Source organism: Taudactylus pleione, unplaced genomic scaffold, assembly GCF_031769625.1.
Source record: "Taudactylus pleione unplaced genomic scaffold, aTauple2 ptg000216l, whole genome shotgun sequence".
Lineage (NCBI taxonomy): Eukaryota > Metazoa > Chordata > Amphibia > Anura > Myobatrachidae > Taudactylus > Taudactylus pleione.
The window spans coordinates 6,194,962-6,210,690 of NW_028284618.1; the positions used below are offsets into that span (position 1 = coordinate 6,194,962).

Consider the following 15,729-nt stretch of genomic DNA (forward strand, 5'->3'; position numbering starts at 1 on the left):
ATCTCCACTTCTATAAACCCGCACTTTAGTAGATATACACCTTATACAGAATCATTTTTTGCCTACTAAACACACTCACGTTAATCTCCCCCGCCCATGCACTGCCCAGCACCCCATCATTCTCAATGTACTCTACTACCCAATTCTCTTTCCACATCCGAGGCTCCTTCTATCCCCACGTATTTCACTGCCTCCCTTTCCTATATCTTGTCCCTATATCTGACTTTATAGAAGGTCCATAATTCCTCATTAAGTCAGAGTAACGAGAATACACAGAAGTGGAGACAAAGGCCAAAGTTTAACATTACATTAATGGACACTAATAATAAACTGCTACAGAAACTGGAGGGAGAGGGAAGCGGGTTGGCAAGAAGATGAACTGCTGAGGTCAGCAAAGACAGCTTGTCAGGGCTGCCATCAGTAATGATGGGGCCCGGGACTGACAAAATAGGCAGGGCCCCTCCCCTTAGGTGGGGGGGCAGTTTGTTAGAGGTGGGCGTCACTGTGGATAATGTGGGTGAACAGCATGATGGTGAGGGTAAAGGTGTGAGAGCAGGGTGTGAGAGCAGGGTGTGAGAGCGAGATCAGGGTGAGGGTGTGAGTGTGAGAGCAGGGTGAGGGTGTGAGTGTGAGAGCAGGGTGTGAGTGTGAGAGCAGGGTGAGGGTGTGAGTGTGAGAGCAGGGTGTGAGTGTGAGTGTGAGAGCAGGGGGAGGGTGAGTGTGTGAGAGCAGGGGGAGGGTGTGAGAGCAGTGTGAGGGTGTGAGAGCGAGAGCAGGGTGAGGGTGTGAGTGTGAGAGCAGAGTGAGCATGTGAGAGCAATGTGAGGGTGAGTGTGTGAGAGCAGGGTGAGCGTGTGAGAGCAGGGTTAGGGTGAGCGTGTGAGAGCAGTGTGAGGGTGAGTGTGTGAGAGCAGGGTGAGGGTGAGTGTGTGAGAGCAGGGGGAGGGTGTGAGAGCAGTGTGAGAGCGAGAGCAGGGTGAGGGTGTGAGTGTGAGAGCAGGGTGAGCGTGTGAGAGCAGTGTGAGGGTGTAAGTGTGAGAGCAGGGTGTGAGAGCTGGAGTCTATGCAGGGGTGTATCTAGGGATCTGAGTGCCCCCCTCCCCCCATAATTCTGAATAATAATACTATACATTAAATATGTACCTAGAATGATTCCCCAGCTACCCCCCCCCCTATGCAGTGCCACCAGTAGTAGTCCCCACTATGCAGTGCCCCCAGTAGTGGCCACCCCTCCATACAGTGCCCCCAGTAGTAGTCTCCCCTATACAGTGCCCCCAGTAGTAGTCCCCCCTATGCTGCATTGCCCCCAGTGGTAGTCCCCCCTATGCATTGTCCCAGTAATAGTCCTCCTATACAGTACCCCCAGTAGTAGTCCTCCCTATGCTGCATTGCCCCCAGTAGTAGTACTCCTATGCTGTATTGCCCCAGTAGTAGTCCCCCCTATTTGGTGCCCCCAGTAGTGGCCACCGCCCATAAACTGCCCCTAGTAGCTGCCACCAGCTATACAGTGCCCCCAGTAGCGGCACCCCTATTTGGTGCTCCCAGTAGTGGCCACCCCTCCCATAAAGCGCCCCCAATAGTGGCCACCAATTATACAGTGCCCCCAGTATCGGCCCTTATAATTTGGTGCCTTCAGTAGCGGCCACTCCCCCCCCCATAAAGTGCTCCCAGTAGCGGCCACCAGCTATACAGTGCCCCCTAGTAGCAGCCCCCATGCCAGGCTTACGCACACAGAAGAAAAAAAAATACACAACTTACCTGATCCCCATTCCTGACGCGACCGCCGCTGTGAGCTCCTCCCGGCCTGCTCTGCAGTGCACTATGGGAGAGACGTCTTGACGTCTCTCCCAACACTCACTGTGGGGGGAGCCGGAAGACGGAGCTCATGAGTGAGCTCCAGCCGGCTCCCTCCGTGGTCGCAGCAGCCAATGAGAGTCTGGCAGCTGTGTGTTTGTAAACTGTGTAGGGCAGACCGCACTCACTTCGGTCTGCCCCACACTTGTGCAGCCTGGGGGACTAGCGGTGGGCGCACCGCCGCTAGTTCGGCTCCTGGGGTAGTCCACCCCTTGGCTGCTGGTGGCACTGCCGGACGGTGCCCCCCTTTGGCCGGCACCCCTGGCGAGTGCCATCCAGGCCAATGGGTAGATACACCCCTGAGTCTATGTACCTGATCAGTCTCCAGCCTCTCCTGCTCCTGCCGTCCTTCCTCTGCACCACACGCGCGCGGCTGTAAATAGCATCTCCGCCCACAGCTGCTGCTCCCTCTCTCCCCGGCTGCTGTCTTCCTTGCACAACCTCTCCCTGCTGCTCCTGCTCCAGCCAGGCAACACATTTTGAATATAGCACTGGTCGCAAGCCAATCAGAGCTTGCAGACCGGCAGCCAATCAGAAGCTGCAGCTGCGGCCGCTCCTGATTGGCTGCCGGTCCTCAAGCTCCGATCAGCTTGCGGAAAGCTCCAAATTGAAAATACCGCCGGCACATGTCCACTAGGCTGCTTCCGCTGCTACCCAGGCCCCCTTTCAGTCCGGGCCCGGGACTATAGTTCCGGCAGTCCCCCCCTGATGGCGGCCCTGCTTGGCCTTGTGAAGGTGCAACTAATCGAGAGAAAACCTTTGTTCTGACAGTGGGCGAAAAGGCTATTAGATAATTTCTATGTCATTTGCATACTGCATATGATTCCATGAAGCTTCACTGCTGATTGGCCAACATGCTACCAATCAGCACCGGATCTTACTTACATCGCTGCTGCCATAATAGAATAATCACCTGCAGGTGGGAACAGCTGACAAAAAGGGGTTATCATGATATTGTGATATACTGTATGTTATATGATACATTTACTATGTTCCTTATGTAATGGTTAACTACCAACCACAATAATGTATCATTGTTAATGACCTTATTTTTAATATAGCTAATGTATTACTGTTGTTATTATTATAAATGGGCGCAGTTTCACCTGGATTGAAGTTTATGGCGGATCTGGCTGTTCTGAATTTGAAGTGATACAGTCTTTGAATTTATAGGAAGGAATTCATTTAGTTCCGAAAAATTTTCGGCCACAAAAAAATTAGACTTTTTCGCATTTTTTACCTTAGGACAATTCAATTAGAGCCCTTGTTTGCACAGGAAAATTATCTGTTTTCGTGCTAAAACACATAGAATCCGTGATAAGTTCACGTACCTATATTTTTTCACTGACTGATCCGCGAAAACGGGATAATTAACGGGTATATTTTTCGGAGCCTGCGGAGGTCCCGAAAGAAAATCCCTGATAAGTGCTGCAGATAGACACGCTTCGGGGCTAATTGGATAGCCTTGGGGCCCAACTAGCCCACAATAAATTACTGCGGCTAATTGAATTCCCCCGATAGTCCACAAATTGAAAAAACAGCATCAGTTGAAAATCAGACATCTTCAGAATTTATAGACTATAAATAGTGCTGGGACCACAATCTTGTCAATTCATTCTGCTCTGTGGTTGTGGTAATATAAGGGAGAACGGCACAGAAATGATGGGGGATTTCAGCGTAGAAAAGTTAAGACTAAAATCCATCAGAGAAACGTACAAAATTCCACATCTAGTGCAGAGCAAATCAATCAAATATTCCACACATTTCACAATTGTTCCCATCTCTAGTCATTTTTAAGTACCTAATGTACCCTGGGTCTTTGTAATGTGTCATTACCATTCAATGCAACATATTACAGTATATGCCTTACATTGCACTAGCTTTATCAGATGCAGCGCTAAAATAACATTGGGTAATATACACATTGTAAGAAAATGTGCCTAATATCAGTAGGTGCTGCAGTTCCATGGCATGGTCTGTTGAGTGCCGTCTGTGTTATACAGTGGTCCATACAGGGCCGGCTCCAAGGGTTGGACCACCCTATGCCAGCTGTCTACAGCGTGCCCCAACATCGTTTGCCCGCGGCCAAAAATGGAGTCGTGGCCTAATAACCATTAGCCATGCCCCTACGTGACGGTATTTGGAGGCGTGCCTGCGTGGCATGCCTCCAAATACGGCCAGGCTGGCAGGGAGCCTCACTAGTTGGGCTTCCCCCAGCCGTCTCCCGTCACTGAATGGATGCCGCGCTCATGCGCGCAGCATCCATTCAGACTCCGGGGTCTGGCACAGCTGTGGCGGTGGGGGTCCCCAACCTCCCGATTTGACCACCCGTGGGCCACTTCGCCTGAAGTTGGGGAGGGGTGCGCCCTCTATGGGTGGCTCCCCTGTTCGACCGCACTGGGTCCGTACACTAATAACTTTGTACGTAAGTAGTGAGAGGGGACAGGCCGCATCGGGTAGCAGAATGACCCGGCCCTGTAAAATATCAAACCACCTCTCCAAATATAATCCGAATGTTATACACTCTTCGGCCTGTGACCCTGTCTCTGTAAAGATTGTATAATACTAATTTCTGGACTATGTTCTATCCTAGGGCCCCTACAAGGCTGTGGTGGTTACCTGACTAATGCAACTGGCTATATCAGCTCTCCAGATTCCAATCATGACGGGAAGTATGACAAAAACCTGGATTGTGTCTGGAACATTGTTGCCCCTATAAATAAACTGATAAACCTGACGTTCACTGCGTTCTTACTGGAAGCGGAGTCCTGGGGGACATGCAGATATGATTTTGTCAAAGTAAGAACCCAGAACAGTCTATGCTACTTGTATTTTGTTGCAGCAGTAAATCCTGGGAGAGTGTTATATAATAGTCCTGGGAACAAAGGAACATACAATGGGTCTGATTCTGAGTCAGTTGCAAGTACAAAAGTGAATGCGTCTTGGCATTTTCTGCAGACCGCGCATGTGCTGAAAGCAGCAAACGCGGTCTCCACGTGCGTCACATGCAGCGTCCATAGTGGCAAGGAGCTCCCTACTTTTTGTATCTCGGGCTGACATTGCCGTTCATGAAACAGGCGTATTTGGGTGGCAATTAATCTGTTGCCGTGTGGATGTAGGGAACAGATGCCTCTTGTGGGAGTGTTGTAGCGTGTAGCCCGACTTCCATGCTTGTTTGTGCCATGTGGCTGGAGATTGGATGGCTGTGTTCAGACAGATCTTTTGTACCCAGCATGGGGAAGGTGCGAGTGCCAATACTAATGATGGCAGCTGGGGCTACGGACGAAAAACAGTGCGTTGTACAATGCATACGTATGAAGATGCATAGATACTCCCATAGCATAAGGCAGTTAATCTGTCTGCTGTGGACTTCCGTACTTGTTTTCCGTGTGATACATTTATTTGTAAGAAATCTCTGCATATCAAACTGTTATATACTATGCTATATTGTTTTACAAACATGTACTCAAAACTAATATTGTTAAAAAGATAATTAAAAGCAAATCGTCCCAATGTTCTTGAAAACAATACATCCTGCCATGAATAAAGCTGCATACACACACAACGATTTTTATTCATTTATTTATTTTTTTTAAATATCTTTTTATTGAACAGCAATAAAACAATTATACATTGCACAATCCAAGAATTAAGTAAAATAAAATTATCTGATAAGCGACTAGTCTGTTTCTTGGAACAAACAATATACAAACTACTGTTAATCTTTTCAAACTTTTTTAGAAAGTAGTACAAATATAGATTGAAATTATGTCAAAGTACAAAGAAACAAAGTACTTGAATATAATATAATATAGAAAATTACAAAATTACAAATACTGTATAAAAAATCGATATAGTACACTGTATAGAAATGCAAGTAAATATACAATCGGTGTCACTCAAACTATACAACTTATAGAGCCAGTATAAGCAGCGATTGAATTTTGAGTTATCAAATTATCACATCAGCTTCGGTATATCAGTCAATCGTTACATCAATATAATCTACATCAATGTAGGATTATATTAGAAAAAGGGGAGAGTTAGAATAAAGTAATAAAAGAGACAGAAGAAAGAAAGGTGAAATATGAAATAGAGGGGAAATCACTAACAAAAGGTGAGAGATACCTTGTCTGGGGGGATTCACAGAGAGAGACACATAAATAGCAACAAAAGGGATCATTTTAAGTGATACTTCTCAGTATAAACTATTCCGTGTGATCAAAGACTTTCGATATGTTATTCTGAGTCTGGACCGGTAAACATTGTATGTATGGTTCCCACTTTTTGGAAAAAATCCGCACCCCTCTTTCGATGTTAAAGATAGCCATACGTCTCTCCGCATAAATAACCTCCAGCAGCGCAGTTTTCCATTCCGTTAGTGTAGGTGCTGATTTCGAGATCCAATAATTAAGGATAAGTTGTTTAGCTACTGTAACCATGACTCTCAGAGCAGGTTTCCATGAGTCCAAGGAGGACTCAGTCTCCCATATTGAAAATTCTGCAAAAATAAGAGCTGCCGCATTTTTGGATAATTTAAGATGTATCGTATTGTTTAGATAGTACAAAATTTTATTCCAAAATCTATGGATCTTTCTGCAGTACCAGAGGTTATGCGAGAGAGAGGCATTAGAGCAGTCACATTTCACACAATTTCCCTCCTCCACTGGCACAAAATGTCTCCGTTGGGCCGGAGACATATATGTACGATTTAAAATTCTAAGATGAATTTCTTGAAGTCTCGCTGACTTAAGGCAGGGTAAAACACAATCCAGATTCACAATAAATGGCTCCAAGTCACACAATTCGGGTATCTCTGTGTGCCAAGCCTCCGCAACTGCTGCCCAAGCATGTATAGGAATTTCAATCAGGTATTTATATAAATGAGCTATTCTGAATTTGGTTGAGCGACATAAAAGTAGAATGCGACCCATTGTGTCTGTGTTAACTGAGATCCATAAAGGATTATCTAAGGATTGAATGAAATGACGTACTTGTAGGAACATAAAAAATTGTGTACGAGGGATGTCATATTTATCCTGTAATTGTACAAAGGAGAGCAGATTGCCACCCGGATCAAATACATCTTTGATGGACATGATTCCTTTTTGATTCCACATTTTAAAAAGAGGAATGTCAAGTGAAGGGGGAAAACATGGGTTACCCCATAAGGGGATGTACGGGGACGAAAAAGGATTTTTCCCCAGATGTGTATTAACCTTCAGCCACGTAGTGTAAGTGTCCCAGAATAAAATATTAGAGCGAAATATCTTAGGAATGTGTATTTTGGGGGTGTGTAACAAGGCTGCTGGGGCATATGGGTGAAATAACGCTTCCTCCAAGTCAGGATTAGTATAGTGGTCGGTATGTAATAGCCAGTCAGTTATGTATCGGAATATTGCAGCCTTTGCAAAGGCAGAGATGCTTGGGACGCTCAGCCCTCCATTTTTTTTCAGTAAATAAGCTCGGGAACGCGGCATTCTGAGTTTCTTGTACTGCCAAATAAATTTAAAGAAGATCTGCGTAAACTTCAGTACATCCGCCTTTGATAAAGTAATGGGTAAAGTTTGTAAAAGATAGGCTAGTTTCGGGAACACCACACTCTTTATCACAGTTACTCGTCCGAGTAGAGAGAGTTTAAGATCTTTCCAATTCTGGAGTTGGGAGTTTAATCTATTTAGCAATGGAGAGAAATTAAAAGCATATAAAGAGGATAATTGAGCTGGTATAAATATACCTAAATATTTTAATTTATGTGTTGCAATTGTGAAAAGAGAGGCTATGTGGGGATATGTGGCTAAAAATGTAGCTGCATCAATAGGGAGCAATTCAGATTTACTCACATTGATGCGATAACCTGCAAATGATCCAAATGTGTTAATTAGATCCAGAAGTGTAGGGATGGATCGTAGGGGATCAGATATAAAAAGCATCATATCGTCTGCAAATAAAGACAATTTACATGTTTGGTTTCTGATAGTAATACCCTTTACCTCCGTTTCCTGTCTTATTGCTATCGCCAATGGCTCTAGCGCAATTGCAAACAAAAGTGGAGAGAGCGGGCAACCCTGTCTCGTCCCTCTCTGTGTACAAAATACAGGTGACAAATATCTATTAGTGAGAATCTGAGTAAGGGGAGAAGTATATAAGGATCGTATAATCTCAACAAAAAGGGTGGGCATGCCGAACCGATGCAGAGACTCAAACAGGTGATCCCAGGTTACCAGATCAAACGCTTTTTCTGCGTCTAAAGACAGCAAGAACCTGGGATCACCCGTCTCGCCCATATGCAGAGACTGCAGCACCGTAAGGACCTTCCTAATGTTTGTGACAGAGTTTCTGCCACAAATAAACCCGGTTTGGTCCGGGTGTATGATGACGGGAGAATCGACTTCAACCGCTGTGCTAAAATTTTTGTCAATAATTTATAGTCTACGTTAAGTAGAGAAATAGGTCTGTATGACGAAGGCAAAAGGGGGTCTCTACCCGACTTCGGCAGAACTTTTATAATGGCCGAATTAAAATAGTGAGGGATTATTTTACTATCCATTATGGAATTAAATACATTGGTTAAAGTCTCTGTGATTTGGGGACGTAATATTTTGAAAAACTCCCCACTCAGACCATCTGGGCCTGGGGCTTTAAACGTCTTGAGAGATCTAACAGCTTGGTCTACCTCTTCATGTGTAATTTTGCCAATCAATATATCAGCCTGTACAGATGAAATCTGTGGCAGAGTATGTGAATCCCAAAAAGCCTATTTTTTAGTGATATCTATTGGGTCTAGGGAGTAGAGGTTTTGGTAGTAACGGAAAAAGATATTCGCAATATCTTTGCCATTGAATTGTATGACAGAGCTTTCATCTTTGAGAGCTGCAATATTATTATGTGGCTTGGTTCCTCTCAGCATATTTGATAAGAGTCGGCTAGGTTTATTGCCGTATCTAAAGAAATGTAATTTACCTGAATATACATATTTATCATCCATTTGAGTGAGGACTTGGTCAAAGTTTACCTTGCACTCACTATATGCGGCTCTAGTCACCGGGGAGGGTGAAGCTCTTAGAGCTTGAAATGCAGATGTTAAGGCCGTCTGTGCAGATCTATAAGTGGCGTCCTGTTCAGCCTTATATTTTGTCATAAAGGAGATAATTTCCCCCCTTATCACCGCCTTAGCAGTTTGCCAATATAAACCTGGGTTATCTTTATGTATTTGGTTGTTCACTTCGTAACTGGCCCAAGCAGACTCTAGCATTGACTTAAATTTAAGAGATGAGGCTAATTTTGCCGGAAATCGCCACTGGGAGTATGAACCCAAAAGGAATTTCCCCTGTACATCCACCCACACCTGATCCGAAATAGCTATAGTTTCAATCGATGTATCAATAATCATTGGGGATATTGAGTTAGATAAGTAAAAATAATCAAGCCTAGAAAAGGTGTTATGGGTGGCTGAGTAGTACGTGTATTCCAGATCAGTGGGGTGTCTCATTCTCCACACATCTAATAAATTCAATTCTTTGGCCATATAATTTAAACCTATTTTTGGTTGTTTGGGGGAGGAATGAGATAGAGTTTTCCTATCCAAGGTTGGGGAAGCGACCAGATTGAAATCACCCCCTAAAATAATCTTAGAATCTGCAAAAGAATATAATTTGTTAATCAATCCTAGGAAAAAAGATTTATCATATATATTGGGACCATAAACATTACATAAACAATATCTAGTGCCGTCTAGCGTAACATCCATAAGAATGTATCGGCCCCCTTGATCTACATCAGAAGAATGAATATCAAACTGAATACCCTTGCGTATTAGGATTACAACTCCACGTGATTTAGAACCATATGATGATGACGCCAATACCTGGTGGTGTAGTGTATTTAGCTTGGCGTGTTGTGTGGGAGTTAAATGAGTCTCCTGCAAATAAGTGATATCGGATTTAAGCTTATTAAGATATGTCAGTATGCGCTTTCTTTTCACTGGTGAGTGAATCCCCCTGACGTTCCAGGTGCAAAACCTAAGGTGGGAAGGCATCGCAAGATGCGGAAATTAGATAATGCAAATAGTAAAAAAGTGTAGTATAAATGTTAATGTACTCCCCATAATACCGGTTGGAACTAAGCAGGTTCATGATAATATGAATGTCGGTCCTAGTGTGAATCATAAATAAGCTATAAAGGTCATGAGCTTCGTGATTCATACAATGTAAAAAAACAAATAGACAGATAGACATAGACGTAAAAAGAAAATAAAAATAAACACATATGTGCAAAGATTGCAAGTCAAATGCAAACATATAACTAAAACTATGGTCATTGATCTCAGCCTATTGAAAAAAAAAACAGTAATATTAATAATAACTGTAAAGCAACATCACAAATATATATGTAAGTATAATCCTAAATCGGACTATAAACATATTTTGAAGAGTAAGGTAAAACCTGATAAAAGCATCAAAATAGGTATAGGACACCTTCCCTGAATCAGTCATTATGATCCATCGTGGAGGGATCTGAGGACTCTTTTTCTTCATTAAGGAAAGCTTGGGCGTCAGCAACCTCTGTGAAATCTTTAGGGCCTTGGGATGAGAAAATGCGAAGTCTAGCTGGGAAAAGGAGAGCGATGCGAGTCCCTGATTTGATGAGCTGAGAACAGACAGGGGACATATTTCTGCGTGCTCTGACAACCTCCGCGGAGTAGTCTTGGAACAAGAGGATACGTTGGCCATCCCACTGAAGAGGGCCCTTCTGTCGAGCAGTTGACCATATAAGATCCTTGTGACGAAAATGTAAGCACTTGAAGATAACAGCTCTAGGGCGTGTGGTGTTAAAATCTCAAAAGGGACCTAATCTATGTGCTTGTTCTATCTCAAAATTATTCAGTTCAGCCGAGATGCCGAGTAGCTCAGGGAGATCGGTTTGAAGAAATTTAGTGAGATCAGTGCCTTTAATCGTTTCCTTAAGACCCAGAAGTCGCAGGTTGTTGCGTCTGGACCTATTTTCCAGATCGTCTACCTTGGATAGTAATTGTTGTTGAGTGGTCGACATGGTAGCAACTTGTTGTTTTAGTTCCGAAAGATCATGAAAGTTGACTCCGATCCTATTTTCATTCTCATGCACTTGTTGTGAGATAGAAGACATTTGTGTCTTAATATCCGCCAGTGCTCCCATGAATTTATCCGCTTGATTTTGCAGTAGTGGTTCCACTGTTTGTTTAATGGCTCTAACTATCTCTGCATATGAGAGAGGAGCAGGAACCGGGCCCATTGTGTTATGGGTAGTAGCGGATTCAGAACTATGTGTATGTGGCATGTTTTCCACAGAGTCTGTAGGTTGATCTGTACGTTTGTTACTACCCCTGGCTCGATTTGCCTTGGGGGTGGGTTGCGGAGCCATGAATTTATCCATGTAGAGATTGGACCTAATTTTCACCAGGTTATGATAATACTAAGGAGTATGTTGCTTAGAAATGGCTGTGATCACAGACAGGAAATCCTTTACATTTCAAATGATTGTGAAGTAACTTGAAGAATAGGGCTGGAGCACCATCTGGTGGTAGAAGCTGGCACTGCAACAATTCCCCAGAGTAAAGGATATGTATATAGGTATTGCCAAATATATCATCAGCTGTAGCTGGGGTCTTAAAAGAAGTATAGAGTTGCAGAATTTCTGGTTACAAGCAGCTGCACACTCACCAGTATAAGGCTTTAACTGGTAATACACAGTACCTTGTCTCCTGTGTCTGCAGTGTCTGCAAAATGGCGCTGTCTGTAAGATGGTCTTGAAGGGAGCCAGCGTCTGTCCTCTGCAGTTGTGGTGTGCGGTCGCGAGGACCCGTCCAGCGGCGTCCCCGTATGTTCCCCTCGCTGCTCGCGATCCACCAGCTGATTCTTGGTGAGCCGGCGTCGCAAGGTTTGGCAGCGGACCAGGCGCGATGCAAGAGCTGGGAGGTGAGGGCCGGAACCCAGCACCACGCACCGCGGCTGCAGTAGGCCGCGAGATCCGGCAGCCCGAATCCGGGAGCCAGAGTCCCGCTAGGCACCAGGAACACCCGCCCAGGGGGCAGAGATGGTCTGTGGCGGTAGGTAAGCCGGGAAGCACCGCGCACGGCCGGAGGAACTGTCTCAGCAGGCTCAGTTTTGACGGAGCCCCGGCTCCATGCGACTGTCCCCTTCGGCTTCCAAGCCACGCCCCCCCACACAACGATTTTTTGAATGATTATCGTTAAACGATATCGTTCACTTTCTGAGTCAAACGATGAACGATAATCGTTCATGCGCGTTCACGTTTGTAGTTTGTAGTTCAGTCAGACTTGTCAACACAACGATTTACATAAAGGGAATATGCAAAAATCGTTCATTACACTTTAAAAAATCTGACAGGTAATTGTTCATAAAATCGTTCATAAAATCATTGGTAACAAAATCGTTGTGTGTGTATGCAGCTTTAGTCATACCTGCGGTGGGTTTGCACACAGCAGATCAGGGCTGTCACGTGAGTACGATCATGGCTGAATAGGCAACTGCTAAAATTCCTGTGTCCCAGAGAAAAGTTTGTGTTTCTATCCAATCCACCACAATCCCATTGACACAGATCCCCACAGCTTCAAATTTAATTTTAATCTGTATAAAATAAATAATTGATGACACTAATTACCAGTGGCCTATACACAAATAAAAGCAAAAGTATAGAGCGCTGTATGGCTTTTCGGATTTTCAAATGGAGAGATCTCCTATTAAATAGGGATATAAACAGTTGAATAAAAGATGACAAAGGCCCTCATTCAGAGCCGTACGCTCTGAGCAGAGCGCACGCTCTGAATGAGGGCCGGGCTCCATTTTCATGGAGCGTCCTCCTGGACGCTCGTATAGCTGTGGGTCACCACCCACAGGCTATACGAGCGTGCTTTGTGATGGCCGCGATGGTCGAGACCATCGCGACCATCGAATTTGCGAGCTGGAGCCTGCAGTTGAGGTTTTCAACCGCAAGCTCCGGAGTGATTTTGGCTCTATCAGAGCCAAAATCACTCCCACTGACATCACTAGTGATGTCAGTGGGCCGGCTTCTGACGGGAGGCGTTCCCGTGGGAACGCCCCCGTCAGGGAGGCACGCCCCCGGCACGCCCACCAAAGGGGGCGTGCTGTCAATCAACATTGACAGCACGCCCCCTTTGATCGGACACAACGAGCGAAGGAATTTCCTTCGCTCGTCGCGTCTGGCGCATGCGCACGACGGAGCTCCCTCCGTCGTGCGCATGCTCAGTGCATAACATCGACCCACTTGCGAGCGGACAGCCGCTCGCGAGTGAGTCTGAATCAGGCCCAAAGTCCATATTCACATCATCTAATTAGTAATATTGAATTTGAAGAAGAAGCCGCCGAGTATGTCAAATTCCAACAGTAAATATATTTATCACTTTCCTGAGTTACTTTATGGCATAAAAATGTTGAATTGAGCTGTACTTTATATATGTCTGATAAAAATGTGTAATAAATCAATTTTTGTGTTTCAGATTTTCGATGGTGGAAATACAAATAGTAGTTTGCAAGGCACATTTTGTGGCTCCAATTCACCTGTGAATTTTTTCACTACAAGCAACACTCTGACAGTTTGGTTTATCAGTGATTCAACAGTAGAACGGTCAGGCTTCAATGCTACTTATGTTACTACTGACTGTGAGTATTATAATATCAACAAGGGTCTGAGGTCAAAGGTGCAACTAGATAATGCCGCTTACCAGGGCAAAATTAGTGGGGTCATTTTTTCTCTGTTTATGCATATAAATGTTCCTATTGTTATCACGTATAGTCATACTGTACATATCTACCTTTCATATGTTGCTTCCATCATAGGGAAGATGTGAAAAGAAGAACTGGGCATGACAGGTTGACACCATTAATGTCACCAAGTGAATGGGGCAAGACACATTATAACGTTAATCCCGTCATCACATCCCTGTCCACTCATGAATCCCTGATGTGGGCAGGTATTCATGATGCAGTTGAAGCCATAATGCATGTCCCTGCCCTTCTTGCGGGCAAATAAGCACCCTCCTGGGAGGATTTCCTGATCTTCACCCTATTCTATGAGAATAGGCAACTATATAACAAATACTGTAAATTCAATTATGCTCATAACAAACTCATGGCGTATGGAAATTTTGGGTAACCTTGGGGAGTCTGGAAGATTTGGGAATTTAAGGTCCTTTGTAGAATTTCTTAACCAAACTTTATTCTATACTCCTAAAAATATAGACCCGACTGCCAATACAGCCCTCCTCCTCTTAGGTACCGCTCTGAAGAAAACTCTGAGCTGTTCATCTGCCTCCTCACAGCATCGCTCTGCTCTCCGGGTCAGTTACCTCCGCTCTGCTCTGACCAAATGCCACCTGCATCAACACCTGGCACCGCACATGTGACCCTAACACCACTCATGAGTTCTCCTGAGCAGGTGCAGAAGCTGCTGGGAATTGTGGTCTGCCTGTGTGTTGACCTACACGTCCTGCAGGATGATGCACAGCGTCAGATGTAATACCTTGCATAGCAGTGTATTACATATGTATGACTATGGGGGTATCTACTCTTGTATGAAAAGGGCTCATATTAATATGACTTATGAGAACTGCTGCCCAACACTATTAATAGTAGTATCTCACGCTCTTTTTAAACTATTGTGCAAGCACTGCAGCAGCTGCGGAAGACCCGGCCGGACACCTGGAGGAGCCGGAACTTTTAGCGTGCGGGCGGCAGTTGGGAGCCGCATGCACTGCAGGATAAAGGGGCACTCTGAGCGGCAGTTGAGCGGCTTTATCCAGAAGTTACCTGCTGGCTATGTCTGGGCAGCCCTCTGGTCCTGATGAGGTGCGATGACATTCCTGTGAAACAGTGAGGCCAGGACAAGAGGCGTAGCCAGCAGGAGTAACAAACTGTGGATAGAGACTTTGGGCTTATTTTAAAAAAACATCCCAAGGGGTGGTGCTCTGAGTCCACTTATCCTCGGGAAGCAGCCCATAAGATAGAGGCAGACTTCTGTTGTTGAACTCGCCTTGGAGGGCAGAATCGAGAGGTCATCCTCCGGAGGGGTGGTGTATGGTCCTGCCAGAATGAAAGGAGTGAGGAGGTGCTGCAGTTAGCAGCGGTCACAGGAGTGGTGAGCCAGAGAATTGCCTGTCTTATAACTATTAGGTGCTCCAGATAGTTGATAGTTCCTTCACACTTCCCAGCAGTGATTATAACAAATACAGCCACATTATATGCTACCAAATAGGATGGACCTTCTACAGCTCAAGTAAAACAAATAAAATCTAAGGCACAGGTTCACAAACAGGGTCCTCAGGACCCCAAACATGATAAATGATTGGCTGTTTTTCTAAGAAAATTGTCTAAACCTTTGGAGTAGCCGCAACTTTATTCTGTTGAGCATTAGAAACTTTTTATTTATTTTAAAGTGTTGTGGAAGAAAGTGCATCAATTAGTTTAGAGCAAACAATGTATTGTAACTAGGAGTAATTTGATGACATTGGATTGCTAAACTGTATTGTTGTTAAATTGTAGGTTGTATGCACGTACCTGTTTTTTGTTGAAAAGGTTACCAGTAGAGACGTCTGCTGATTTCTAGCAAAATAAAATTGAAACCATTTTAATCAATTGTATTTATTACCTGTGATTAAACTATAGTAAAGTTACATCCTGTAGGGAAACTTGCCTCTCTGATAACGGGTGGGTAACGGGAGGAAACTGTATATAAATGTAAACGTAAAGTCACCGGAGGCAAAGCAAGTTTTGGAGTCACTATAATAATAATAATAATAATAATAATAACTATAATAATGTGCGGCCTTTGCATTGCAACATGGTTTGCTCCAGATGCAGA

The 15,729-nt window shown here is 44.5% G+C and overlaps 1 protein-coding gene across 1 annotated transcript in view; it reads left to right on the forward strand.

The window, feature by feature from the left end:
* Positions 1 to 15,729, forward strand: part of CUBN (cubilin) — a 321,603-nt gene that overhangs the window by 281,035 nt on the left and 24,839 nt on the right. Inside the window, exons 60-61 of the mRNA XM_088478650.1 lie at positions 4,448 to 4,653; positions 13,370 to 13,532. Coding sequence (XP_088334776.1) covers positions 4,448 to 4,653; positions 13,370 to 13,532 — 369 coding nt within the window. The remainder of the gene's footprint in view (positions 1 to 4,447; positions 4,654 to 13,369; positions 13,533 to 15,729) is intronic.